Source organism: Apus apus, chromosome 27, assembly GCF_020740795.1.
Source record: "Apus apus isolate bApuApu2 chromosome 27, bApuApu2.pri.cur, whole genome shotgun sequence".
In the NCBI taxonomy this organism is placed as follows: Eukaryota; Metazoa; Chordata; class Aves; order Apodiformes; family Apodidae; genus Apus; species Apus apus.
In genome coordinates this window covers 1,256,010-1,283,952 of record NC_067308.1, presented here as the reverse complement: position 1 = coordinate 1,283,952, position 27,943 = coordinate 1,256,010, and the positions used below count along the sequence as shown (strand labels likewise).

Below are 27,943 nucleotides of genomic sequence, written 5' to 3'. Positions count from 1 at the left end.
CAAAGAAAACCAAAAAACACTAAACCAGAAGTGGTTTTGGGAGGTTGGTTTGAAAGATCTTGGTGGCCTTTGGGGAAGGGCTGAGCCCTGGGGAAATGTGCTGCTGGGATGGCGTGTTGGGAAGGAGGATTCGTGCTCCAAGGCTGAGCTCTGTGGTGGTGCTGGGGATCAAGGCCAGGTTGGATGGGACTTTTGAGCAACCTGGTCTAGGAGAAGGTGTCTCTGGCCGTGGCAGGGAATGAGGTGGTCTGTGAGGCCCCTTCCAACCCAAATGGTTCCATGATTCTATGATCTCTGGCCTCTCAGCAGCTCCTGGGCTGAGCCCGTGCTGGGTTTGGGTGCTGGAAGGTCTGCAGAGCTGCTCCCGGGTGTCCTGCCTGGGTGGGGACAGGGTCTGGAGACCCCAGCAATGTTCCTGGGGTCAGGATGGAGTCTCACTGCCCTCAGGTGACTGTAGGGTGCCTGGGGCTGGCTCTGGAGGGTGCATCCCTGATCCCATCCCCTTGGCATGGGAGGATGAGGAGCATTTCCCCAGGGACAGTTTCACTCCCAACCACGTCCTGTGGGGCTGCCCTGGGTTTCCATCCATCCTTCTGGTGGGTGGCTTGGAGCAGCAGTTGAGTCTCTCCTGGAGTTTCCCCTGGGTAAAACCCACCATGGGGAGAGAATTGTCCCCTCTGCTACTGGGGGAAATCCCACCCCCTTGCATGGAGAGCCCCTAAATTCCCTGCTGGGAGGTTATCAAGGCTGAGCTGCCCCTGGGGACCCAGTTTCCATGTCCTGGTGGTGGGATCCTGCCCCTGGTGCAGGATTTGTTCCTCTGTGGTGTGTTAGGGACTCACAAGTCATTGACATCCTTCCAGTGACCAGAGTGAGGGTGGTGGCAGTGGGGACCCTGCTGGGCTGAACTGGGGGACGGGGACACCCCGGGGTGCACCTTCAGGATGGAGGAATGCCCAAGGAAGTGGGGGGGATGATGTCAGGGTCTGGGTGCTGTTGATTTAGGGAGCCCCCACCCCAGGTTTGTGTCTTGCTGTGAAGTTTCTCGTTGGAGAGGAAAAGGAAAGACCCTCCTTGAGCCCCTGCTTGGGGGGTGGGAGGCAGCTTGGTGGGGAGCAAGGGCTGGGTGGGGTGACCCCCAAAACTGTAGCTACATCTTCCCCCTCCGTCCCCCCCCTTCTCCTCCCTGTGGTCTCAGCACCAGCCAAAGTCCCCACCATGGGTCTCCTTTGGGGTCAGGAGCTGCTTCTCCTCCTCACCAGGGGCAATGGTCTGGAGCTTAAAGAGGGGAGATTCAGGCTGGACATCAGGAAAAAGTTCTTTCCTGTGAGGGTGGGGAGACCCTGGCCCAGGCTGCCCAGGGAAGCTGTGGCTGCCCCATCCCTGGCAGTGTTGAAGGGCAGGTTGGATGGGGCTTGGAGCAGCCTGGGCTGGTGGGAGGTGTCCCTGCCCATGCAGGGGGGTTGGAACTAGGTGATCTTGAAGGTCCCTTCCAACCCAACCCATTCCATGATTTTATGAGTCAATGATATGAGCAGCACAGGGAGGACTTTGCTGATTCACCAGCTCAGGATCCGACCCCGAATCCAACTCTTTCCTCCTCCTTTTTTTTTTCCTCCCAAATGTGTCAACCTCTCATCTGTCACATGAAACCTCCTCATTACCAGGTATCAACATTTTGCTCTGACACTGGTGACAGGGGAGGCTGCGATGTCAGCAGGTGGTTATTTCATGCCCTGCAGGGAGCCAGGGGGGGTGGGTGATGGGGCTGGATAATGGGCTCCCAGTTCCCTTCATGTAGAAGAACTTCCTTAGTGTGGAGGGGGAAGGTGCTCCTGGTTTCCAGCTCTGGAGTTGGTGATGGATGGAGGGAAAGGGGAAGGGGTTTGCGTGGTCTGGGTGCTCCTCACTGGGGGTGGAGGGTGGATGAGCATGGGTGGGGATGGAGGGTGAGATGGGATGGAGGATGGAAGAGGATAGAGGGTGGATGGGAATGGAAGCTGGATGGAGGGTGGATGGGGATGGAGGATAGATGGGGGTGGAGGATGGATGGGGATGGAGGATGGATGGGGATGGATGGGGATGGAGGATGGATGGGGGTGGAGGGAGGATGGATATGGATGGGGATGGATGGGGATGGAGGATGGATGGGGATGGAGGATGGATGGGGATGGAGGATGGATGGGGATGGATGGGGATGTATGGGGATGGAGGATGGATGGGGATGTATGGGGATGGAGGATGGATGGGGATGGATGGGGATGGAGGATGGATGGGGATGGATGGGAATGGAGGATGGATGGGGATGGAGGATGGATGGAGATGGAGGATGGATGGGGATGGAGGATGGATGGGGATGGATGGGGATGGAGGATGGATGGAGGTGGAGGATGGATGGGGATGGAGGATGGATGGGGATGGAGGATGGATGGAGATGGAGGATGGATGGGGATGGATGGGGATGGAGGATGGATGGGGATGGATGGGGATGGAGGATAGATGGGAGTGGAGGATGGGTTGGGATGAAGGATGGATGTGGATGGGGACAGAGGATGGATGGGCTTGGATTGAGGTAGAGAATGGATGGGGATGGATTTGGAGAGAGGTTGGATTGGGATGGGGATGGAGGATGGATGGGATTGGGTTTGGATAGAGCATGGATTGGAATAGGGATGGAGGATGGATGGGAATGGAGGATGGATGGGATGGATGAGGATGGGGATGGAGGATGGATGGGTTGGGAGGGAGGAGGGATGGGGATGGAAATGGAGAATGGGTTGCAATGGAGGATGGATATGGATGGAGGATGGATGGGCATGGATTGAGGTAGAGAATGGATGGGGATGGATGGGAATGTTGGATGGATGGGGATGGAGAGTGGATGGGGATGGACTGGGATAGAGGCTGGACTGGGACAGGGCTGGAGGTGGCCCAGGGCTGCCCTGTGCTGGTGGCTGCTCCCAGCTGGGCCAGGGGGTGCTGAGCCTGCCTCGGGGTGCTGGGGCTCACAGGATCCCCATCCTGGGTGTGCACCCCTGGAGGCCACGGCCAGGCTGGGGTGACGGGTGACACCCTCTGCTACCACCCAGGTCACAGCTCAAGGTCACGGGGCTGCTCTGGCAGCTGCAGCAGCTTCTGCACCTCATTGTTCCCAGGGAGCTGGAGCAGGGGGCTGCCTGATGCCCCCCAGTTTAACACCCTGTGGTGGCTGGTTCCCGCTGCTCCCTCCTTGCAGCTTCTCCCTCTGGGCCAGGGGACCACCCCGGGGAGCCATGTGGCATGAGGGGTCCCCACTTTCCCCTGCTCCCATGGGCTTTTCCTCGCTGGGGCCATCTCCTCACCCTGGCACGGGGTGGCAGCAGTTCCCTGGTTGGCTTTTGGCCAGTGCCAAGTGGACCTTGCCCAGGGCTCCTCCTGCCCAGCCTCCCTTCTCCTGCCACCCGCCCCATGTCCCCTGCTGGCCCTGTGTGCACTGGTGGCACAGTGAAGGTCACCAGCTGTGCCTGCTGTCACCCAGCAGCACCCATCCCAGCCTGGGGGTGCACCTTGGGGTGCTGGCTACTTCCCATCCCTGGCAGTGTCCAAGGGTAGGTTGGATGGGGCTTGGAGCAACCTGGGCTGGTGGGAGGTGTCCCTGCCCATGGCATTGGTTGGGACTAGATGAGTTTTAAGGTTCCTCCAAGCCAAACCATTCCATGATTCTACGATTCTATGTGATGTCCTCCCTGGATAAACACAGCACGGGATGAACCAGTGGGATTTGGGGTGCAGGGGACCAGGTTGCCTGGTTTGGTGCCTCCAAACCTTGTGCCACCATCAGGGCTGCCACCCTGCCTTGGTACCTCTGGCTCCTCACCAGTGCAAATGGATGAACGAGCTGCAGGGGAAAGAGAAAAATCAACCTTGCTTTAATAATTCCCCCCCCAAAACCCCTGTCTTTCACCCCCACCTTGCCCAGGCAAACTCCTGCTCCCCAGCATCATTTCAGGGCTGCTCATTTTCCCCCTCGGCCTGCGCCGGTGCTGGCACGACGTGTGTTTTTGTTACAGCTCAGCAGAGCTGGCTGCACATTTGGCATCTGCTTTTCTCCAGAGAGAGCCTGAATCTGGGTCAGGAATATATGTGTCTTTTTTCCAATTCCTCGGGGGGGGACCTTGACTCCATCCAGCCCCACTTCTGCTCTCCAGAGCCTCCTGAGGTTTGTACCTGCAGCCGGCGGGACGGGAGCACCCGAGCGGCTGGTTTTGCTGCTGCTCCTGGGGAAAATCCAGCATCAGGTGCAGGGATTGCAGCTTGGGGTTGGGTTTGCACCTGCTGAGAGAGCAGGATTTGGTCCCCCGGGGAGGGTTGGGACCAGCAGGGCCCTGCAGCTGGGTTGTAGAGCTTGGGGCTTTGCTCGGAGCTGCGTTTTGGCCGCTTTTCCCTCCCCTCCCCCTGCCTGCATCTGGAGGCTCGACACAGGAACCCAGATAGCATCATCCTGAAACCAGAATAGAAGCTTTGGAGGAGACTCGAGCGTGTTGGTGTGGTTTTGATCTCGGTTTGGAGATAAAGAGGTGCTAAACAATGCTCAGCTGGCGAGTTGGAGGCCTCCAGGGGAAGGTGCAGCGGGGCTGGGGGAGCCCTGGTGGTGCTGAGGACATTCCTGCCTGGATGTATCTCCCTGTTGCTGCGTCCCTCTGGGAGGAGGGGATGCTTCCCCCCCTGCTTCACCCCTCTACGAAGCTGGTTTGGTCCATCATCCCGTGGGTGGGATGGTGGCAAACCCCACCCAGGTGGCTCTGCAGGGTGGGAAGGGCAACATCGCCGTGTATATGGGGGCTGGGTTTTAGGGAAGGGGCTTTTCCCCCCACTGGGGAGGGGAACACTCTCTGCAAGTGCCTGAGGGGAGCTTGGAGCCAGGTCGGTCTTTTCTCCCCAGGAACAAGTGATGGGACAAGAGGAAAGGGCCTCAAGGTGCCCAGGGGAGGCTGAGGTTGGATCTGGGGAACAATTCCTTCCTGGGAAGGGTTGTCAGGCCCTGGCCCAGGCTGCCCAAGGTGGAGTCCCCATCCCTGGAGGGGTTTCCAAGCCCTGGAGATGGTGCTGAGGGACATGGGGCAGTGGTGGCCTTGGCAGGGCTGGGGGAACAGTTGGACTGGGTGATCTTCAAGGTCTTTTCCAACCCAAATGATCTGGTGATTTCTTAGAAAAGATGGGAGTCAGATGTGGTGAGGAATCAAAGTCCATGGCTGTTGGAGAGAGTCCAGAGGAGGCCCCGGAGATGCTGGGAGGGCTGGAGCAGCTCTGGAGCCAGGCTGGGAGAGTTGGGGTGTTGAGCCTGGAGAGGAGAAGGCTCCAGGGAGAGCTTAGAGCAGCTTCCAGTGCCTGAAGGGGCTCCAGGAAAGCTGGGGAGGGGCTTGGGACAAGGGCAGGGAGGGATGGGATGTGGTGCTGAGGGACATGGGGCAGTGGTGGCCTTGGTAGAGTTGGGTGAATGGTTGCCTGGATGATCTTCAAGGTCTTTCCCAACTGAAACTGTTTGGGGAGTGGATTCTGTGGTTCCAAACCCTCTGGTCCTGCAGATCCAGGAGCTGCCGGGAGGGAAACGCAAAGTCCTGGGTGTCGATGGGCAGGATATGTGAAAAAAACACACAAGTTCAGTCACAAGAGGCTGGGCCCTCAGCGAGGGAGGAAACAGGAAGGCAGGAGCTGCAGTTAAAACAGTCGGGTTCAAGAGGTGACTGGAGCTAAATCCGTATCCTCCGGGATGGGAGCCCAGCCCTGTTGGTTTGTACTGGTGTGAGAGCTGGGAGCCTCTGGCCGGGGCTCGGGGACCCCGGTGGGTTTATTGGCAGTTGCTCTAAATGCTCTTTTGGCAGCAAGAGGAGAGTTGGAGCTTCAGGGGGGGGCTGCTGGGCTGCTCCTCACCCCGGCAGACCTCAGCTCGAGTCCTTCTCGTGGGAAAAGCTGCAAGAGGGTAGTGGGGAGCGTTGCAGCAGGGGATGGGGCTGCTCTCAGCACCTCCACAGCAGCCTTGTCACCTCCACAGCACCACTGTCACCTCCACAGCACCCTTGTCACCTCCACGGCACCCTTGTCACCTCCACAGCACCATTGTCACCTCCACAGCAGCCTTGTCACCTCCACAGCACCATTGTCACCTCCACAGCACCCTTGTCACCTCCAGAGCATCAACGCTCCCTCCCTCAGCTCATTCCATCCTCCTGGTGCCCTCACCCCAGCTCAGCACCCCATGGCACCCCAGGTGTGAACCACTTCCCCTGGCTGAGCCCACAGGCTGGTTTGCAGCCCAGCAGCATCTCCCCAGTACAGACACTTCTGCAGCCCAGAAACCCCCCGTGTCCTGGGCTGTCACCAGCAGCGTGAGCAGCAGGGCCAGGGAGGGGATTGTCCCCTCTGCTCTGCTCTGGGGAGACCCCCTGCAGGGCTGGGAACAGCTCTGGGGTCCCCAACACAGGAAGGACACGGAGCTGCTGGAGAGAGTCCAGAGGAGGCCCCGGAGATGCTGGGAGGGCTGGAGCAGCTGTGGAGCCAGGCTGGGAGAGTTGGGGTGTTGAGCCTGGAGAGGAGAAGGCTCCAGGGAGAGCTTAGAGCAGCTTCCAGTGCCTGAAGGGGCTCCAGGAAAGCTGGGGAGGGGCTTGGGACAAGGGCAGGGAGGGATGGGATGAGGGGGAGGGATGGAAACTGGGAGAGGGAGCTGGAGGTTGGAGATGAGGAGGGAATTGTGGAGTGTGAGGGCAGTGAGACCCTGGCCCAGGCTGCCCAGGGAAGCTGTGGCTGCCCCATCCCTGGCAGTGTTGAAGGGCAGGTTGGATGGGGCTTGGAGCAGCCTGGGCTGGTGGGAGGTGTCCCTGCCCATGCGGGGGTGGGACTGGATGATCTTGAAGGTCCCTTCCAGTACAAACCAGTCTGCACCCATCCTGCACCCTGTAACCCATGTGCCCAGTGGTGCTGGAGCTCTCTCACCGTGGCCTACAGTGATGCTCCAGGATGGGGAACCTTGCAGCAGGTTCTTGTGGTGGTTTCTGGTTTTGGATAAACCTGGAACCCCTCAAAACATTGATCCCACTGGGCTGGGATCAATGAGTTGGGTCCTGCTGGGTGCCCTGTTCCCTGGGAAAACTGCTGGGGGGGAAGGAGCCCTGGTTTGGGCCCGTTCCTCTCAGCTGACCCCTTGGCTTGATGGAGGCAAGGCAGGCAACACCCATCCTTGAGAGAATTCCTAAAATCCGGGGTGAAGGATGGGTTTGTCCTGCAGGGAGAGCGTTGGGTGCTGACAGGTTGGACTCTGCTCCCTGGAGGTGTCACCTGCTTTTCTCCCTTCAGCCTGGGACTTCCTGTGCCATTCCCAGAAATCCTTCCATTCACCTCCATGAGACAAGCCACGTTGGTCCTTTCAGCACCTTCACAGGAAGGTTTTTTTTCCCATTCCCTTCCTTTTTTTCCCCCAACCTCCTCCTGCCCTTTGAAGCTCTCCCCTGTGGCCAAGGACCTCCCTGTGGCGCTGACTCCAGTTTGAGGGGATGGAGATGAGGAGAACATCCCTGGAGCTGGTGCCACCATGAACCCATCCAAATTTTGCCATCCCTGGTGGCTCCACCACGTGTTCCCACACGAGGGGATCAGGGAGCACGATGAGGACACAGGGGCAGGACACTGGGAAAAACAAGGCCGGGCAGAGCTTTGAATGGAAGATGTTTGGTGGGTTTTTTTTGGGAAAAGCTGCATTTCTTTGCCTTTCTTTATCTTCCCAAAGCTTTTTGGCTTTGTCTTTTTGATCTGTCCTTTCGCAGCTGCTCAGCCAAGGTTGGGTTGGTTGGGGCTGCCATCGTGGTGGGAGGCACAAGGCTTTGGAAGGTGGGGTTTGAAGGAACGTTTCCTGTCGTGGGGTGGCTGATCTCAGGAAGGAGGCCACTAAAAAGGGGTGGGATCAAAGTCTATTAAAAATAGCAAAAGGCCTTAGAAAGTGGATGTGAGGCTCCTTGTGCTGATGGAAAAGTGGGGCTGGTGAGGGGAAGGGTCAAGTGTTGGAGCTGGTGTTTGTGTGAAGCCGTGTAGGAACAGGTGACATCGATGGGAAACGTGTCGAGTTGGTAACAAGTCCAGAAATAATAACTTGGAAGGGGTGTCAGTTCTCCTGCCTCCCAGCCCTTGGTGCTGTGGATTCGTAGAATCATGGAATGGTTTGGGTTGGAGGGATGTTAAAGATCAAAAAAGGAGGAGGAAAGAGTTGGATTCGGGGTCGGATCCTGAGCTGGTGAATCAGCAAAGTCCTCCCTGTGCTGCTCATATCATTGACTCATAAAATCATGGAATGGGTTGGGTTGGAAGGGACTTTCAAGATCATCTAGGTCCAAACCCCCCAGCATGGGCAGGGACACCTCCCACCAGCTGCTCCAAGCCCCATCCAACCTGCCCTTCAACACTGCCAGGGATGGGGCAGCCACAGCTGCCCTGGGCAACCTGGGCCAGGCTCCCCCCACCCTCACACTCCAGAATTCCCTCCTCATCTCCAACCTCCAGCTCCCTCTCCCAGTTTTCATCCCTCCCCCTCATCCCATCCCTCCCTGCCCTTGTCCCAAGTCCCTCCCCAGTTTCCTGCAGGCACCTCCACATTCCTTGGTTTGTAGAACCATCTCCCACCTGAAGTTCCTCTTTGCTTTTTCTCCCTCCCCCCCCTTTTGCAAAACTCCAACTCTGCTCCCTCGCCCGTCTCTCCAATTTAAAGCAATTTCCTTGGAGCTGGGGATCAATTACTCAGCCCCCAGTTAACCAGCACCTGCTTGGAGTTAATTGGCAGGTGTGTTAATTGCTGGGATAGTCATCCCTGCGTGGGGGGGCAGGAGGGGGGGCTGGGGGCTCCTGCTTCCCGGGGCGATGCCGGATTTCCCCGTTCCTGATCCTTGCTGAGCTTTCCAGCTCCTGGAGAGGGTTGGGATCAGGTTTTCTTCCATGGTTCCTCGTGGTTTGCTTTCCAGCAGGTTTTCTGGTCGCTTTTAGTTGCCTTTGGACCCCCCTGATTCCTTCTGGGGGGTGGGGGGGTGTGTGTGTGTGGGAAGCAGCAAAGATGCTCCGTGGTTGCGTGGAGATGGTTGCCATGGAAATGGGTCCCACTGGGATGATGCCATGGGTGGGGTGGGGGTTGAGGTGGTGGCCCCATCCATCCACGCCGTGGTTGAGCCATTCCCAGCCCGGTTTGGGGTGGTGCTGGGTCACAGGCTGCCTGGCAGGGCTTGTGGAGATTCTCTAGTGTCTCGTAAGGGCTGAACCCACCCCACCAGCGATCGTGCGACTCGCTGGGGGCGTCTTGGGGGTGTTGGTGCCTCATCCCAAACGGGATGGAAAGATCCCACAAGCTCAGGTGCTGCATGGGGTGGGTCCCCTCTGGTCCTGGGGATGGTTTGAGCCTTGTTTCCTTGGAAAACCAGGCTAAGGAGAGAGAAGCTGCTGTCTCAGGAGGAGGAAAAGCTGATTTAATGACAGGGGGTGTTACATTGAAGAAAAACACCCAAGGCTCCACATTTGAAAAGTTATTTAGGAATTTAACTCCTTTCACAAGTTCTGTGCTCTGGGATTTTGGCTGGAGATGGTTTTGGGTGCTTCAATTCCACCTGCTCATGGAGGAGGGTTGTGGATGATCCTGATGCTTCAGGAGGGGCAATTAGGGAGCTGGAGCAATTTGGTGGTGGAGGAAAAGGAGCTTCAGAGGTGCTGGTTGGGGCCAGGGTGCAGGATGGGTGCTCATGGGTTGGGTCCAAGCAGGCAGTGCTGGTGCTGGGGGCAGGATCTCTCCAGGATTTCTTGCACTTGCAGATGCTGCTCAGAAACTGGAGCCTGTGGTGGGACTTTCTGAAACAACCACCTGGGCAGGAAACCTGAAAACACCTGGGTTTAAAAATATCTTGGGGGGTGGGGTGGGAGAAAAAAACAACCCACCAAAAACCTGAAAACAAAACCAAAACTCCAGCTCCAACCCCAGGAGTGTGGAGGGAAAAGGGAGGAGTTTTAAACCCCATCGGGTGAGCTTGGAGGGCTTTTCTCCAACCCTCCTTTTCATCCCATCCAAGGATCACACCACGAGGTGTTTTCCTTCCCGTGCAGGGGAGGGAGGTCAAGGACATCCCACAACCAGCTCCTTTTCTCCCCACCACAACATCTAAAAAAAAAAAGGGGGTTAATTTGCCTTTTTCCTGTGGGAAACTTGATCCAGCAGCGTGAGCAAAGCCCGAGGCTGGGATGAAGGTCCCCATCCAGCCACGGTGCTGAGGGTCCAGGAGTTGAGAGCAGCAGGAGGAACGTGCTCTGCTGGTTGATAAAAGGTGGTTTGAACCAAAAGGCCCAGTTTTTAGTTGCTGCTCAGGGAGGGGAATGTGGTTTGGATGCTGCTGCTCCCGTGCAAGAAGCAGTGCCAGGCCATCCCCAGTCTAGACCATCCCCGGTCCCAGACCATCAATGGTCTCAGACCATCACCAATCCCAGACCAGCACTGGTGAGCAGGGACTGCAGGTCCTGAGCTGCCACCAGAGCCTCCCTCACAAACCTGTGACATGGGAAAAGCTGAAAACCAGGAGGTTTGTTTCCCCCACCCAGGGTGTCCACTTGGCACTTCCACCACCACCACCAGCCCAGGCAGGATTGAACCCACAGCCCCAGGCCCGGGGTGAGGATCTCACAGACATGAAGAAAATGGGGCAGAGGAGGAACATTCTGCTGAGTTTCTTCACAGTTTTTTCCTTCAGAGTTGCCATTTCCTTAAAACTGGCTCAAAAAATCTTCACCTTCCCCATCCTCCAAACCACCAGTAGCAGCAGCTCCACATCTGGACCCAGGGCAAAGATGTTAATTCTTTCCTTGTGCTGCAGCTCTTGGACAGAGAAACCTTCTGAAAAGGTTTGGATTCACTGTCCAAGCCAGCGAGGAGCTCTCCAGAAGCAACAATAAACCCAGCAGAACAAGGGGCAATAAATTTCAACCGAGCGAAAGGAACCAGATTGGTTGTGGGACTTCTTCACAGGGTGGTCCCCATGGCCAAAAGCTCCTCCGTGGTGCTCCAAAAAGAGATGGGATGTTTGTGGGGAGGAGGGAAAACCCTGGAGTGGCTCATCCTGGTGCTAGACTGGGGATGGTCTGGGACCAGGGATGGTCTAGATTGGGGACGGTCTGGGACCAGTGATGGTCTGGGACTGGTGATGGTCTAGGACCAGTGATGGTCTGGGACTGGGGATGGTCTGGGACTGGGGATGGTCTGGGACTGGGGATGGTCTAGACTGGTGATGGTCTAGTCTGGGACCAGTGATGATCTGAGACCAGGGATGGTCTGGGACTGGTTATGGTCTGGGATCAGTGATGATCTGAGACCAGGGATGGTCTGGGATTGGGGATGGTCTGGGACCAGGGATGGTCTAGACTGGTGATAGTCTGGGACCAGTGATGATCTGAGAGCAGGGATGGTCTGGTATCAGTGATGGCCTGGCACTGCTAGTGGTCTGGGACCATTCATGGTCTGGGACTGGTGATGGTCTGGGACTGGTGATGGTCTGGAACCAGTGATGCTCTGGGACCACTGATGCTCTGGAACCATTCTGTGATTCTGTGGTGCTCTGGGACCAGCCTTTGTGGTGCTGGCTCCAGAGGGATGGGGAGCAGCACCCACAGGACACCCCCCCAGCTCAGCATCCCCCCCATGGTCATCACAGCCAGATGGTCCCTCCCAGGTGCTGCTGGGGGGGGGGGAGGAGGGAACATCCACCCACTTGGAGAAATAATGATTCAAGCAGCAAGTGTCATCCCTACATGGTTTGTCCTTGCAAAGAGTCTTCCTGGTTGGATTGATGAGGGAAATAAAGGGCATTTTTCCTGCTCTTCAGCTCCTTGTTGCTCATCTTCCCTGGAGAGCACATTGTGGATGTTGGAGGGGAAAAGTCTCCTTGTTCCCCTCTGGTCTTGTCCAACCAGGGCTGGAAGCACAAGAGCACGATGAGCCATGAATAATTTTAAACCCCCCCCCCCAAAAAAAGAAAAAAGCAGAGGAAAAGAATCCTTGAGTCACACGACTCAATAAACCCCAAAACCTGAGTGTGGGGCCGAGGAGCCTCAGGGCTTGTTTGTTGTTGGAGCCTGAGGAGGTGAAGGGTGGGACCAAGGTCCCTGGAGGGCTCAGTGGGACCTGGGGAGGGGGTTCCATGCTCTGGGTTGGGAGATGAGGAGGAGGAGGTGAGGTCTGGCTGTGGACGCTGGGGGGGGCAATTTGGGATGGTAGGAAGGGGGGAATTTGGGATGATGGGAAGGGGGGAATTTGGGATGGTAGGAAGGGGGGAATTTGGGATAATGGGAAGGGGGGAATTTGGGATAATGGGAAGGGGAGAAAAAGCTGCTGCTATTCTTTTTTCCATCCTTTTTTGTTCCTTCTGTACCAAGAGCAAGGGCTGGGGGCTGCCAAGCCCAGGGAAGATAGGGAAGCTATTTTGGGCTTGGCTTTTCCTTCTCCCTGGGTCTTGGCACGGGGAACCCTCTCCTGAAATGGGATGTTGTCCCTGCTCTTCTCCAGCCACACGGAGGGAAAAGCGGGAGCAAAACACCTGCAGAAAAATGAACCCGCCCCTTTTCTTTCCCCTTTCTCCCCCAGTGCTGGGAAAATGGGGTGAAATGGGGATGGAAATGATACCCCTGAGTTGTCCACACCCTCATAGAGGGGTGGAAACAACCAATATCTGGCTGTTAAAGAGTCTGGCTGAACCTCGGGCTGTCCCTGCATCCCTGGGAGGCCCTTTGGGGTCCCCTTTCCCATCAGCATAAGAGTTAGGTTCCTGTGCCTGATTAGAGGGTTCTTGAAATAATCAAATAAAGGCCTTTTAAAACTCCAAATTGAAGATGAAAGCAGAAACTGGAGATGGATTTTGATTGCTCAAGCTGATCACCCTGCCCTTGACTGCTTATGACTTTATTAAGGGAAAAGATGCAATAGAAGTCTGGAATGTCACGGGGGAATGATGATTCCTGGGCTGGGTTCTGCCAATTCTTCCTCCTCCATGAACATCCCCGTGCCCTGTGATGCAATTTTGGGCTCCATCCTTGAGTTTTTTTCAAGCCCAGGTTGGATAAATCCAGTCCAATGAGGCAGCACCATGTGCTGGAGCCCAGAAACCCCCCGTGTCCTGGGCTGTCACCAGCAGCGTGAGCAGCAGGGCCAGGGAGGGGATTGTCCCCTCTGCTCTGCTCTGGGGAGACCCCCTGCAGGGCTGGGAACAGCTCTGGGGTCCCCAACACAGGGAGGACATGGAGCTGCTGGAGAGAGTCCAGAGGAGGCCCCAGAGATGATGGGAGGGCTGGAGCAGCTCTGGAGCCAGGCTGGGAGAGTTGGGGTGTTGAGCCTGGAGAGGAGAAGGCTCCAGGGAGAGCTTAGAGCAGCTTCCAGTGCCTGAAGGGGCTCCAGGAAAGCTGGGGAGGGGCTTGGGACAAGGGCAGGGAGGGATGGGATGAGGGGGTTGGATGAAAACTGGGAGAGGGAGCTGGAGGTTGGAGATGAGGAGGGAATTCTTGGTTGTGAGGGTGGTGAGACCCTGGCCCAGGTTGCCCAGGGAAGCTGTGGCTGCCCCATCCCTGGCAGTGTTGAAGGGCAGGTTGGATGGGGCTTGGAGCAGCCTGGGCTGGTGGGAGGTGTCCCTGCCCATGCAGGGGGTTGGATCTAGATGATCTTGGAGGTCCCTTCCAACCCAAACCAGTCTGGAATTTGATTAAATCCCTTTGCCACCTCCTGATTCCAGAGCTGAGTGGGAGGACAGAGCCAGGACCCCCCGGACTGGAGGGACCCGAGCTGTGCTGGTGCTGGGAAGGTGCTGGATCCTGGATGGGCTTTGGGGACAAACAGTCTCACTCCTGTTTCTCTCCCTCTGCAGGTTTCTGAGCAGCCACTGAGGCTCAAGCCCCCCTGGATCAGGCCACAGACGAGGGGACCATGAACTGAACAAGGAGCGACTCCTTTTTTTTTTTTTTTTTTGTTTTCCTTTTTGGTTTTGGCTTTTTTCTTTGGTTTGTGGGTTTTTTTTTTCCCCATCTGGAAGCAAAACCAAGCTCCCTCCCCTCGTTAATGAAAGCGTTTTAAAAAGGGGGTTGCTTGGCCCCCCCCTCTCCCCCTGAGCTGAAGTCATCCCGGGTGAGGTGAAGATCTCCGGAGAAGATGGGGAGGAAGAAGATCCAGATCCAGCGGATCACGGACGAGCGCAACCGGCAGGTTGGTGCTTCTGCCCCCCCAGGGACTCGGTTGGGGTGGAAAAGAACCTTCAAATCATCAAACCCAACCCAAAGGCTGGAGGGTTCCGGGTAGAATCATCAAATCGTGGAGGTGGTTTGGGTTGGGAAAGAGCGTTGAGGTCACCCAGTCCCACCGTTCACCCAGCGCTGCCCGGGACACCAGTGTCCTGTGTCCCTCAGCACCACATCCCATCCCACCTGCCCTTGGACACTGCCAGGGATGGGGCAGCCACAGCTGCCCTGGGCAACCTGGGCCAGGCTCTCCCCACCCTCACAGCCAAGAATTCCCTCCTCATCTCCAACCTCCATCTCCCTCCAATCATCATCTAGATCCAGCCCCCTGCATGGGCAGGGACACCTCCCACCAGCCCAGGCTGCTCCAAGCCCCATCCAACCTGCCCTTCAACACTGCCAGGGATGGGGCAGCCACAGCTTCCCTGGGCAACCTGGGCCAGGCTCTCCCCACCCTCACACTCCACAATTCCCTCCTCATCTCCAACCTCAATCTCCCTCTCCCAGTTTTCATCCCTCCCCCTCATCCCATCCCTCCTGCCCTTGTCCCAAGCCCCTCCCCAGCTTTCCTGGAGCCCCTTCAGGCACTGGAAGCTGCTCTAAGCTCTCCCTGGAGCCTTCTCCTCTCCAGGCTCAACACCCCAACTCTCCCAGCCTGGCTCCAGAGCTGCTCCAGCCCTCCCATCATCTCTGGGGCCTCCTCTGGACTCTTCCCAACAGCCATGGACTTTGATTCCTCACCACATCTGACTCCCATCTTCTCTAGGAACCATCAAATCATTTGGGTTGGAAAAGACCTTTACCATCACCCAGTCCAACTGTTCCCCCAGCCCTGCCCAGTCCCCACTGCCCCATGTCCCTCAGCACCATCTCCAGGGCTTGGAAACCCCTCCAGGGATGGGGACTCCCCCCTGGGCAGCCTGTCCCAGTCCCCAACAACCTTTTGGGGAAGGGTTTTTCCCACTCTTTTCCCCCACTATTCCCTTCCCTCTCTGTTCCCTCCTGGCCCGTTCTCCACCCACCAGGTGTTTCAAAGCTTCTGCTTCCAACTGACCCATTTCCATCCCGTTTGGGACCAACTGCTGCTTTTCTTTCCCAACTCATCAAACAAGCAGATGGATGAAACTCAGCACTGGGTTTGGATTCAGGCAGATTCCCAAAAACCAGGCAAAAGGCCCCGTTTTCCCCTGGTGGGAGGTGACAACCCCCACCCAGACGTTGCTCCTCTCCTTGAATCTCCTCATCCCATTTCCATCTAAGCACTTTTCCAGAAGCAACTATCTCCACCAGTTCATTCCAGCCCCATTTTTCCCTTGCAGAAAATAGATCTCAGTTGACATTTTCCGTGAGGTTTTTCCAACAGAAAACAGCCCCAACAAGTATCCATGTTTTCTTTCTTTTCGGAACGCAAACAACCCAAATTATTCGGGAGAGGTTTTTTTGGTTGTCACTTAATTTGAACAATTCCAAACTTCTCTGGGCTTTGGGGTTGGTTTTGTGTTGGTTTTTTTTTTAATTCCTTGTGCTCTGTCGAATCCAAGCACGTGGGGGTAGAAAAATGTCTCAGAGGAGGGGGAAAAAAAAGGAGAATCAGATTTATCCCTAATTTACGTGTTCCTTGAGTCCAACCAGCAGGTCTCTGTGGGACCAGGTTTGATCTGTGGTGGCTCTTGATTGAGGATTGAGGCCCTGCTGAGACCTCACTTGGAGGGTTGTGTCCAGTTCTGGGCTCCCCAGTTCCAGAGGGACAGGGATTGACTGGAGAGAGTCCAAGGGAGGATGATGAAGGGGCTGGAACATCTGATGAGGAAAAGCTGAGGGACCTGGGGCTGTTTGGTCTGGAGGGGGATCTAATGAATGTCTATCAATACATGAGGGCTTCAAGAAGGTGGGACAACCTCTTGTCACTTGTGCCCTGGGACAGGACGAGGGGCAATGGGTTCAAACTGGAGCCCGGGAAGTTCCACCTCAAGATGAGGAAGAACTTCTTCACTGTGAGGGTGACAGAGCCCTGGGACAGGCTGCCCAGAGAGGCTGGGGAGTCTCCTTCTCTGGAGACTTTCCAGACCTGTCTGGATGCCCTTCTGAGTGACCTGCCCTAGTTTTGGTCCTGCTCTGGGAGGGGGGTTGGCCTCGATGATCTTCAGAGGTCCCTTCCAAGCCCTGATGTTCTGTGAGTCTGTGATTGCCCCATAACCACAAGATTCTCAGACAGGTCCCTTGGCTCTGTGGCTTCTCAAGGTGACTGAGTTTGGCTCAGTAGATCCAAACCTCTGCAGATGCCCCAAGGTGACCTGTCACATCTTTTCTGCTGCTTTTTCTTTTTTCCAGAAGAAGATTTAAAAGTATGTGTGTATATCCAAGGGCAGGTTGGATGGGGCTTGGAGCAGCCTGGGCTGGTGGGAGGTGTCCCTGCCCGTGCAGGGGGTGGGACTGGATGAGCTTTAGATCATGGAAGGGTTTGGGCTTGAAGGGAACTTAAAGATCATCTAGATCATCCACCAGATGGTTGGATCTTGGGAACAGTTTCTCCAGTGAAGGGTGGTCAGGCCCTGGCACAGGCTGCCCAGGGCAGGGCTGGAGTCACCATCCCTGAAGGGGCTCAAACACCATGTGGATGTGACATCTGGGGACGTGGTTTAGTGTCATGGTGGGGTTGGGTTGGTGTTTGGACTGGATGATCTCGGAGGGCTTTTCCAACCTTAATGGTTCTATTCTGTGATTCTATGATCTTCAAGGAGGCTGCCCCATCCCTGGGGGTGTTGAAGGGCAGGTTGGATGGGGCTTGGAGCAGCCTGGGCTGGTGGGAGGTGTCCCTGCCCATGCAGTGATGGGACTGGATGATTTTGAAGGTCCCGTCTAACCCAAACCAGTCCATGATTCCATGATCCAAGAGCTGAGGCTGAACAAGGGCTCTCCAAAGCCTTTCCTGGGCTCTCCAAAGCCTTTCCTGGCAGGTGAAGCTCTTCTCACACATCTCCCACCCAACCTACCCCACTGGTGAATCCCACCCCGGCTCCTGCCTCCCACGGGGACCAGAACTCCAGCAGGAGCCAAAGCCAGGGGAGCAGAGCAAGTAAGAGTCACTAATGTCATTAGAGGAATTACTGGAGAGGATTTGCCACAGCAGATCAGACCATCAGTCCTTCAGGTCCAACCAGCTGCCTCTGGCCCGGCCGATGTGGTCGGCATCAGGGGAAAGGCAAAAATCCCTCTGGTGTGGGGCAGTAATTCCTTCCTGACCCCTTTGGTGATCGGCTTATGTCCTGAAGCATGAGATTTGATTACCCTCTTAGACTTAGAAGGTTAATTCTTCTAGACGAGGCTCGTGCGTGGCGGCGGGGGAAGGTTTGGGGTCCCTGGCCCGGGTCATGGGTGGATGAGGGAGGTGGTGTTGGGTGATGCTTTGGTGTGCCAGGGCTGGAGGAACTGCAGAGCTTTGCTTTTCTCGGCCAGAAGTGGGGGTGCCACCAGGGATGGGTGCTCCTCCACCTTCTCCCTGTCCGTGGAGGGACCATCCCGGCGCCCGCAGAGGGGTGCTGGGGTGTTCTGGGGTCTCCTTGGCTCTGCTCGGGTTGTTGGTTGATTTGGGGCAGGTGACCCCATGTTCTCCTTCTGTTGCACAAGACTCAGTGGTTGGTTTGAGTCTTCATGGCCAAGAGCTTGTGATCTTTGGCCTCAGCCTGTTGCCTCCTCTCTCAGTGGCCAAGTGGGCTCGTGGCTCCTGGCAAGGTGTTTTTTGGTGAGGTGGTTCTTCTTGAGGTGTTTTTGGTGAGCTGTTTCTTCATGGGGTGTTTTTTGGTCAGGTGTTTCTTCTCGAGGTGTTTCTTCTTGAGGTGTTTTTGGTGAGGTGTTTCTTCATGGGGTGTTTTTTGGTCAGGTGTTTCTTCTCAAGGTGTTTTTGCTGAGGTGTTTTCTTAGTGAGGTGTCTCTTCATGGGGTGTTTTTGCTGAGGTGTTTTTTTTTAGAGAGGTGTCCCTGACACCACTGGCTGCAGAAACAACCACCCTGGGCTGTTCCCCATGGAGACCCCACGTGTTTTCCTCTCCAGAGCTCCTAGGTCAGAGCAGCGTGACCATCTCTGGCCTCAAGTTGTGTCAGGGGGGTTGAGATTGGGTATTAGGAAAAGTGTCTTCACTGAAGGAGTGGTCCAAGCGTGGCCCAGGGTGCCCAGGGGAGTCACCATCCCTGGAGGGGTTCAAAAAACGTGTAGACATGGCATTTTAGGACATGGCTTGGTGGTGTTGGGTTGATGGTTGGACTTTGTGATCTTAGAGGTCTTTTCCAACCTTAAGGATTCCTTGATTCTATGGTTCTATGAGTCCAGCTGTGGTGGAGCAGCTGGGATCTAGTGAGGACGTGGACCAGAAATGCTGCTGGCACCAGGGTGTGGAAGCCCAGGTTGGTTGTATTGCCTGTCCTCCTGTGGGCTGCAGGAGTGAAGCCACAGCTGGGTCCCACCTGAAGCCACACGGCTGTGGTGTGACACTGGCAGCTCCTTCATGCTCCTGGGAGCAGCCAGGGCCAGCACCGTTCTGGGAGGTTGGGAGGTCCAGGGGGGCACCAGAGAGGGGGAGTTCATAGAATCATAGAATGGTTTGGGTTGAAGGGACCTTCCAGATCATCTAGATCCAACCCCCTGCACGGGCAGGGACACCTCCCACCAGCCCAGGCTGCTCCAAGCCCCATCCAACCTGCCCTTCAACACTGCCAGGGATGGGGCAGCCACAGCTTCCCTGGGCAACCTGGGCCAGGCTCTCCCCACCCTCACACTCCAGAATTCCCTCCTCATCTCCAACCTCCAGCTCCCTCTCCCAGTTTCCATCCCTCCCCCTCATCCCATCCCTCCCTGCCCTTGTCCCAAGCCCCTCCCCAGCTTTCCTGGAGCCCCTTCAGGCACTGGAAGCTGCTCTAAGCTCTCCCTGGAGCCTTCTCCTCTCCAGGCTCAACACCCCAACTCTCCCAGCCTGGCTCCAGAGCTGCTCCAGCCCTCCCAGCATCTCTGGGGCCTCCTCTGGCCTCTCTCCAGCAGCTCCAGCTCCTGCTGACACCAGCTCTGCTCCTCGAGAGGTTCCATTTGCGTGACAGCGGCGCCAACGTGAGCGCGGCGGGAGCAGCCGCACGTGTCGAGGAGCAGCCCCGGGGATGAGGCGATTAGAGCCCAATCTCGTTACTGCTTAATCACCCCCGGGGAGGTGGTGGGTGGGTGGGTGGCTCCCTGAGCCATGTGCTCTGCAGGGAGGGACGTGGGATGTCCCAGGGGTGCTGAGCACTGGGTGCTGCTGGTGGCACCGCGGCGGGGATCCTTGTCGCGGCTGGTGTGGACGGGGAAGCTCCAGGTGAAGGTTTTTGGACCACGATTGTGAGGCCACTGAGTGAAACTGAGGGAGCTGGGGGTGTCCAGCCTGGAGCCCAGGAGGTGAGGGGAGACCTGCTGGCTCTGCAGCTGCCTGAGAGGAGGTTGGAGCCAGGAGGGTCGGGCTCTGCTCCCCAGGAACAAGTGATGGGACCAGAGGAAAGGGCCTCAAGGTGCCCAGGGGAGGTTGAGGTTGGATCTGGGGAACAATTCCTTCCTGGGAAGGGTTGTCAGGCCCTGGCCCAGGCTGCCCAGGGTGGAGTCCCCATCCCTGAAGAGGTTTCCAAGATGTGGTGCTGAGGGATGTGGTTTAAGCACTGGACTGGGTAGAGTTGGTTTAATGGTTGGACTCAATGATCTTCAAGGTCTTTTCTAACCAGAACCATTCGATGACTCTGTGAGCTGAGTGAAGTCAATGACCTCCTTCACTTTCCTCCCTTGACACCACAAATTCAAGCTGTTCAGCTGCAAAATGGATGCTGTGGCCCAGGCCCCACGTGGGGTCCAGTAAGTCCTCCCACGGGCTGTGGCTTCACCCCAAGAGCAACCCCTGGAGCTGTGTCCACCCTGCCCTTTGTTGTCCTTCTCTCTTCTTATTTGCTGGGACCCCGTGGGCCACACGTCACACCTTCCCTGGGTTCCTGTGGGGGATGAGGGACCCTCAGGGGGTGGAGACCCCCTAAGCATCCCCCTCCCCACCTCCTAGGTCTGGTTGGGAGTGTCATGGCAAGAGCTGAGCCTGGGCTGGGAATTGCAGCCCAACATCTGGTGAGCCCCAGGAGAAGGGTTTTGGAGCTGGTGGTCAATTCTGTCCCCAACCCCAGGCAGCTCCCAAGGATGTAATGGCTTTAAACTGGGAGAGAGGAGATGGACATTAGGAAGGAATTCTTGGCTGTGAGGGTGGGGAGAGCCTGGGCCAGGTTGCCCAGGGAAGCTGTGGCTGCCCCATCCCTGGCAGTGTTGAAGGGCAGGTTGGATGGGGCTTGGAGCAGCCTGGGCTGGTGGGAGGTGTCCCTGCCCATGCAGGGGGTTGGATCTAGATGATCTGGAAGGTCCCTTCCAACCCAAACTGTGCCATGATTTCATGATTCCATGAGTGGTGTGGAGCAGCACCCTGGGCAGCTTTGGGGTGGCCAGGCCCCCCAGTTCTGCAGCCCCCAGGGTCGGGTGCTCACGTTGCTGCTGGGAGGACGAGATCTCTGCTGCTTGAACGTTCAAACAGGCCTGACCCCCTCAGCCCCCAGGCAGATGGTGGCTCTGCTGGAGATGTTGCTGAAAAGGATTTGCTCTTGGTTTGGTGAGATGTGATTTCCAAGGCTGATCATCATCATCATCATCCTTGTGCTTGTGAAGTGTCTCTGTTTGGAGGATCCCAAAATAGGCAGCAGCACAAACTGGAAGAGGGTGGTGAGAGATTGGGGTGGTTGTCCAGTGGGGAGGTGGAGGACAGAAGATTCCCTCTGCCCTCCTCTTTCCCTCCAGTGTCCACCCCAGTTTTCTCCAGGAGGTTCCAGGTCTGTGGCAAGGTGGGCACAGCTTCTGACCACCCTCTCCTTCCTTCCAGGTGACCTTCACCAAGCGCAAGTTCGGCTTGATGAAGAAAGCCTACGAGCTGAGTGTCCTGTGTGACTGTGAGATCGCCCTCATCATCTTCAACCACTCCAACAAGCTGTTCCAGTATGCCAGCACTGACATGGACAAGGTGCTCCTCAAGTACACTGAGTACAACGAGCCCCACGAGAGCCGGACCAACGCGGACATCATCGAGGTGAGGTCACCCCGTCCTCTCTGGAGCTTTGCCCTGGTGGTGGAGGTTGGAGGCTGGAGGTTGCTGCAGGGTGGTGATGAAGGTACCAACCTGGTTTTGCATCTTTTTGGTCCAGCCTACAAAAATACTCTCATTTCTGGGTGGTGGAGTTTGAAGCTGTCTTCAAACTTTGAGGGCTACAAGGATGATGAAGGGACTGGAGCATCTGTCTGATGAGAAGAGGCTGAGGGACCTGGGGCTGTTTAGTCTGGAGCAGGGAGCAGGACATGGAGGGGCTGGAGCGTGTCCAGAGAAGGACAAGTGAGCTGGGGAAGGGGCTGGAGCACAAGGAGAAGGGTCTGGAGAACTTCCAAAGAGTGGCTGAGGAACCTGGGGGTGTCCAACCTGGAGCCCAGGAGGTGAGGGGAGACCTGCTGGCTCTGCAGCTGCCTGAGAGGAGGTTGGAGCCAGGGGGGTCGGGCTCTGCTCCCCAGGAACAAGTGACAGGACAAGAGGAAAGGGCCTCAAGGTGCCCAGGGGAGGTTGAGGTTGGATCTGGGGAACAATTCCTTCCTGGGAAGGGTTGTCAGGGCCTGGCCCAGGCTGCCCAGGGGGGAGTCCCCATCCCTGGAGGGGTTAAAAACCCATGTGAATGTAGCACTTCAGGGCATGGTTTGGAGGGCATGGCGGTGTTGGGTTGATGGTTGGACTGGGGGGTGACCTTCGAGGTGATCTGCGAGCTCTTTTCCCACCTGAATGATTCCATCCTTCCACCCTGAAGACCCCGGGTTCTGCAGGCACAGTTCCCACCAGGACATTCCTCCCCAACAGATTTGCCTTGGCCTAAAACCACCATAAACATTTTGGGCAACGTTCTCCGTTCCCTTCTGGTCCAAGATGCAAACACTCCCAAGCCAACCAGCTACACGCAGTCCTTGGCACCCAGAGCTCCCTGTGTTTGCACCACGTGAGAAGCTGGAGCTGCAGCCAAAGCCAAGGAGAGGAAGATGGGGAGCAGAAGGAGGGTGGTGGATGGCAAGAAAAGGAGCCCCGGGCTCATCAGAGCAGCTTTGGGGTGAAGCCAGTTGGGGTGTGGGCAGGTTTGGAGGCCACTTCAACATCCCTCCCTGTCCTGCTCTTGTCGTGGAGCTGCTGGAAGGTTTTTAGTGGTTTCTCTCCCAGGTCCTCCCACTTCAGGAGGCCGTTCTTGCTCCTGGTCCCTTCCAACCCAACACACCCTGTGATTCTGTGATTCTGTGATTTCCATCTCCCCTCTCCCACTCACCCTGCTTTGTCCCCAGTGTGCATAGACCCAGTTTATCTTGTCTGTCTTGGTGGCTCCCAGTTGATCTTGGCTCCTCCAAGAGTATCTTTGCATCCTCAGAGCTTCCCCAGCATCGAGCAGTTACAGAGTCATGAAGGTCCAGGATGTGGATTTGTGAGCAAATAGGATTTAAAGTGGATTTGTTGAGCCTGGAGAGAAGAAGGCTCCAGGGAGACCTTAGAGCAGCTTCCAGTGCCTGAAGGGGCTCCAGGAAAGCTGGGGAGGGGCTTGGGACAAGGGCAGGGAGGGATGGGATGAGGGGGAGGGATGAAAACTGGGAGAGGGAGCTGGAGGTTGGAGATGAGGAGGGAATTCTGGAGTGTGAGGGTGGGGAGAGCCTGGGCCAGGTTGCCCAGGGAAGCTGTGGCTGCCCCATCCCTGGCAGTGTTGAAGGGCAGGTTGGATGGGGCTTGGAGCAGCCTGGGCTGGTGGGAGGTGTCCCTGCCCATGCAGGGGGTTGGATCTAGATGATCTTGAAGGTCCCTTCCAACCCAAACCATCCTGGGACTGTGTGTGTGACTTCACGGGGCTGTTGTGTCCATCTGCCTTCCCTCTAACACCCGTGGCCCCTTTCTGCTGGTGGGATGCAACCTGGAAGGGCTCTGGAAGCATCTCAGAAAAGATGAGGAGCAACTGGGATGTGGGTAAACCAAGGCAGAAGCCTCTTGGTTTCATTTGGGAAGTGAGAGGTGGCTGTGGAGCCTTGGCCAAGCCAAGGTGTCCTCTCCTGGTCTGGGGGCTCCTGGGACCAAAGATGCTGGTACCACCAACTCTGGGAGGTACAAGTTGGTCTGTTCCAATTATGTTTTAAAACAACAGGAAACGTGGGATCCTTTTTTTTAAGGTGCTGGGGAGGGCACTGGGGGTGCCCTGGTCACATGCTAGAGGGGGGTGTCCTCGAGGGGTTTGTCCCCCAGGGTCTTTAGAGAGAGGTGGAGCTGCTCTGGGATGAGTGTATCCAGTGTTCAACACCCCAACTGCCTTTTGGTGACCATCCCTTGTGGGGACCATCCCCTCTAGGGACCATCCCTTGTGTGGACACCATCCCCTGTGGGGTCACCAGCCCCTCTGGTGACCATCCTTTATGGGGACACCATGCCCTGTAGGGACCATCTCCTATGGGGACACCATCCCCTCTGGTGACCATTCCCTGTAGGGACCATCCTTTGTGGGGGGATCATCTCCTGTAGGGACCATCCCCTCTGGTGACACCATGTTCTCACCATGAGGTTGGATCAGCTCCCAACCCCTGGGTTCTCTCCATGCCCAGCAGTTCCAGCCATTCCAAGCTCTTCAGTCAGAGCAAATCTCTGTCCCCACAGCCAGGGGTGTCCCTGGGGGGGTGGGACACAGCTGAGCCCCCAGCTGGCCACGCTGGTGGCACGTGCTGGGATCTCACCAGCTTTGCTCCTCCCTGTCCCTCCTTGTTTCCCGCAGCCCAGCTGAGGTTCCAGGGTTTGGGAAGGAACTTGGATGGGGGCAGAGCTGGTCGGGCACAGGGAAGCTCTGAAGCCACTTCAAGTCACAGCAATTTCTTCCCTTTCTTTGGTCCCTGAGGGGGGGTGTGTGTGTGTGATTTTTCCCTGATCTTCCTGGGGTTGTTGCTCCCTGAGGTGCTTGAAAATCAGGTGTTTGCAGGATGTGGGGGAGGTGAAAAAGTGCAGGGGCAGCTGCTGGTGCCAGGTCTTCATCCTCACCCTCATCCTTGTCCTTATCCTCATCCACTCATCCTGGATTCCATTCTCATTCCCATCCTCGTGCCCATCCCCATCCTCATCACATCCTTATCGCCTCATTCTTGTCCCCATCCTCATCCTCATCCCATCCTCATTTCCATCCTCATCCCCATCTTATCCTTATCCTCTCATCTTTGTCCCCATGCTAGTCCTCATCCTCATCCTTGTCCTCATCCCATCCTCATTCCCATCCTTATCACCTCATTCTTGTCCTCATCCTCATCCTCATCCTCATCCATCCCCATCCTCTTCCTCATCCTCATCCTCATCCTCAGCCAGACTTCCCCAAAGCCCAGGGGAGGGTTGGATCTCCCCCCTCTAAGGAAGTCACCCACATCCTGGCCCAGCATCATTTCCTCTCCCATATTCCATGTTTCCTGCTGCCCTTTCACCCTCTTTGGGCTGGAAATCTGCTCCTTTCTCAGCTGGGATCACAGGAGCATTGTCTGGAAAAGCAGGATCTGCCATGGGGGGCAGTTCCCAGTGGAGTGGGGGGACCTGGGGGTGACAGGGAGAGGGCTTGATGATCAGCAGGGTGTTCTCTCTTTGCCGTGTGAAGTTCTCACCCTGGTTTTCTCCTCTGAAAATTTCCTGCTGGGAAGGAATCGAGTTGAAACCTGAAGAACCCGTCGTGCTCTGCTGGACTCAGCCCAGGGACCAAAAGGGTTTCGTGTCTCTTTGCATCTTCTACTTTTCCCCTGGAAAAGGGAAGGAGGTGGAAAGCAACCCCGGCCCTTCCCTTCTCCACTCTAAAGACCTTGCAGAGATCCCAAAACCAGGAATCTTTGGGTTGGATTCTTGCTCCCACAGGATTGTTTTCCTTTTACATCATCGTGGCAAAGAGCAGAAAATGTGGGACGCACATTTTTTTCTTTCTTGTTCTGTTTTGGTCCAAACCAATGAAGTAAAACCCACATCAGCCAACACTTCCATGGCTGGAAATGATGTTTTTCTTGTCCCAAAACCTCTTTTTGAGCAGCAGATTTTATGGCTTTATGGCCAGGGAGAGGGAAGAGACCAAGACAAGGTCCTGGTGTCTATGTTGAAGTTGTCTTAGATCCCAAAGAGAAGAGCACAACCTCTCGTTAGACACTGGAGAACCTCCCCAGCTGGCACCTGGAGGCAACAAAACTTCATTCCTTCTGCTCGGATGGAACAACTTGTTTCCATTTTGCCTCTGAAAAAGAAAGAAGGAGGGAAAAAAAAAAAACCCCAACGTGTTGGTTTGTTTGGTTTTTAAAGACGGGCTCGATTTTCCACCTTTTGGCCACGTCGGTGAAACAAAAGGTGTGGGACCTGAAAGAAAAGCCACCAAGAAGCAACTCCCCACCCCCCAGAGAAAGAGAAAAAAAGGATGGGGATGAGGTGAAGTTGTTCCTTCCCCACCGGCAGCACCCGTTGCTATTTTTGGCTCATCCTAAAAACGAACCAAGGCCGTGTCTGAAAATAGCAAAAGAAGAAGGAAAAATCCTCAGGAACCTGTGGAACAAGAACAACCCCGGGAACCTCCTTCTTGTGCCAATGACTTGGAGTCCCTCAAGCCTTCTCTGTAAAGAGACAATAAATAGCACAAATTAGAGGTAGCAGGAGTTATCAGGTGGTTAAGTAATAATGATGAAGCAGCAGGAATTCGTGGTGCCACCAAGGAGGGTTTCAGATGGTCAGATCCTTTGCTGGTGGAGCTGGAGGTGCCTGAGGACTTCTCCCCTCTGCAGCTTCAAGCAGAGTAAAAAAAGGTGGGAAAACGACCAGCAAGAAGGAATTTTAATGGAAAATATGAAAGCTTCATCGTTTATAATATTCATCATTTATAAATATGGAAGGGAAGAGCTTCAGCTGGATGGAAGACAAGCTGGGGGTTGGGGTTGGTGCCTGTTGCTTGACCACGGCCACCTGAAACATCCTCCAAGCAGGACCTGGGGGGGGGGCAGGTGTTGATTTTCCAGCCCTTTTCAGGGGATGATGCTGGTTTTGATCCACTCCAGCAAAAATTCCCATTCAAATTCCCAGTTTCCCAGGGCCCACAGGTAGATGAGGAGCCACTTCCAGGATACATTTTTAGCCTCCAAGTTGAGCTGTTTCTTCCTGTGGAGGAAGAGAGAGGAGAATTATCAAGGCTCTTTTTATGATTATTAATTGTTTTTTTTTCTCCCTCCCCCCCTGCTGAATTTGGCAGGAAAAGGGACCAAGACTTCCAGGAAATCCTGGAGCTTTGACTCCTTAAAAAACACAACAAACAACCAACCCCATAAAATTGGCCAGTGATGGATCCATAATGAGGCCTAACATGATTTGGTGTTTGGAAAACCCAAATGAGTCCATGTGCCTGTGTCACACAATATGCAAATGAGCTGCTAAACACCAGAGAGGAGCTCTTGGGGGGGGGTTGTTACCAACCTGAACGTGTTGTTACCTCTTTGCTATTGGGGTGTTGTCACTGTCACCCCCAACCACGTGTCCCCTCTTGTGCCCTGCACGCAGTAAATGGTGCCTCCAGGGACAAGCTGAGGTGGTTTGGACTTATTATTTTGGGTTTTCTTTTCCTGTTGGGAAGGTTTTCCCTATTTTTAGCCGGGGAGCAGATGTCATTAAAGTTTATTTCCCCTCCTGTGTCATTGTAGTAATTGTAGGTGACGAATGTGGCTGAGCTGGTCCAGGGCCAAGTTCAGCTCTGGAGTAAACAGAACTTTTGAAAGCAAAGAAGTTTCTCTCCATCCATCCATCCATCCATCCATCCATCCATCCATCCATCCATCCCTCCATCCATCCATCCATCCATCCATCCATCCATCCATCCATCCATCCATCCCCACGTTGTAATTCCTTAATTACAGATACCCCAGTGTCAAAACCTTCCAGTAGCTGAAGGAGCTTCAGGAAAGCTGAGGAGGGAGTTTGGAGAAGGGTTTGTAGTGAGAGGACAAGAGGCCATGGATTAAAACTGGAAGAGGGAGATTTAGGTTGGACATGAGGAGGAAATTGTTCAGTATGAGGATGGAACAGGTTGCCCAGGGATGATGTGGCTGCCCCATCCCTGGAAGTGTCCCAGGACAGGTTGGATGGGGCTTGGAGCAACCTGGGCTGGTGGGAGGTGTCCCTGCCCATGCAGGGGGGTTGGTTCTAGCTGATCTTTAAGGTCCCTTCCAACTCAAACAATTCCATTTTTCTATGAAAACCTGAGGTCTGGATCCCGATTCCTCCTTGAGGTCAACAACATTTTGACTCATCATTTCTCCTCCTCTTGATCCTCCAGGGGATGTTCCGGGGCGGGGAGGGAACCTGCCCCGTCTCCACGTCCCCGTGTCCTTCAGCCCCACTCCCAGACCTCAAAACTGTCCCGATTGTGTTTTCAGACGTTAAGAAAGAAAGGTTTTAATGGCTGTGACAGCCCAGAACCCGACGGAGATGATTCCATAGACCAGAGTCCCTTGATGGAAGATAAATACCGGAAAGGCAGCGAGGACCTGGACATCCTGTTCAAGCGCTACGGTGTAAGTACCCGCCCCGTGCTCGGA

General features: G+C 55.7%; 1 protein-coding gene across 13 annotated transcripts in view; it reads left to right on the top strand.

Moving 5' to 3' along the window:
• Nucleotides 1-27,943, top strand: part of MEF2D (myocyte enhancer factor 2D) — a 57,717-nt gene that overhangs the window by 7,740 nt on the left and 22,034 nt on the right. For 9 of the 13 annotated variants that reach the window (XM_051641041.1, XM_051641040.1, XM_051641039.1 and 6 more), the window contains exons 2-4: nt 13,899-14,233; nt 21,186-21,389; nt 27,782-27,919. In XM_051641041.1, the coding sequence (XP_051497001.1) occupies nt 14,180-14,233; nt 21,186-21,389; nt 27,782-27,919 (396 nt within the window). In that variant the 5' untranslated portion in view covers nt 13,899-14,179. The remainder of the gene's footprint in view (nt 1-13,898; nt 14,234-21,185; nt 21,390-27,781; nt 27,920-27,943) is intronic. The other 4 variants (XM_051641049.1, XM_051641048.1, XM_051641044.1 and 1 more) reach the window with 1 other exon arrangement.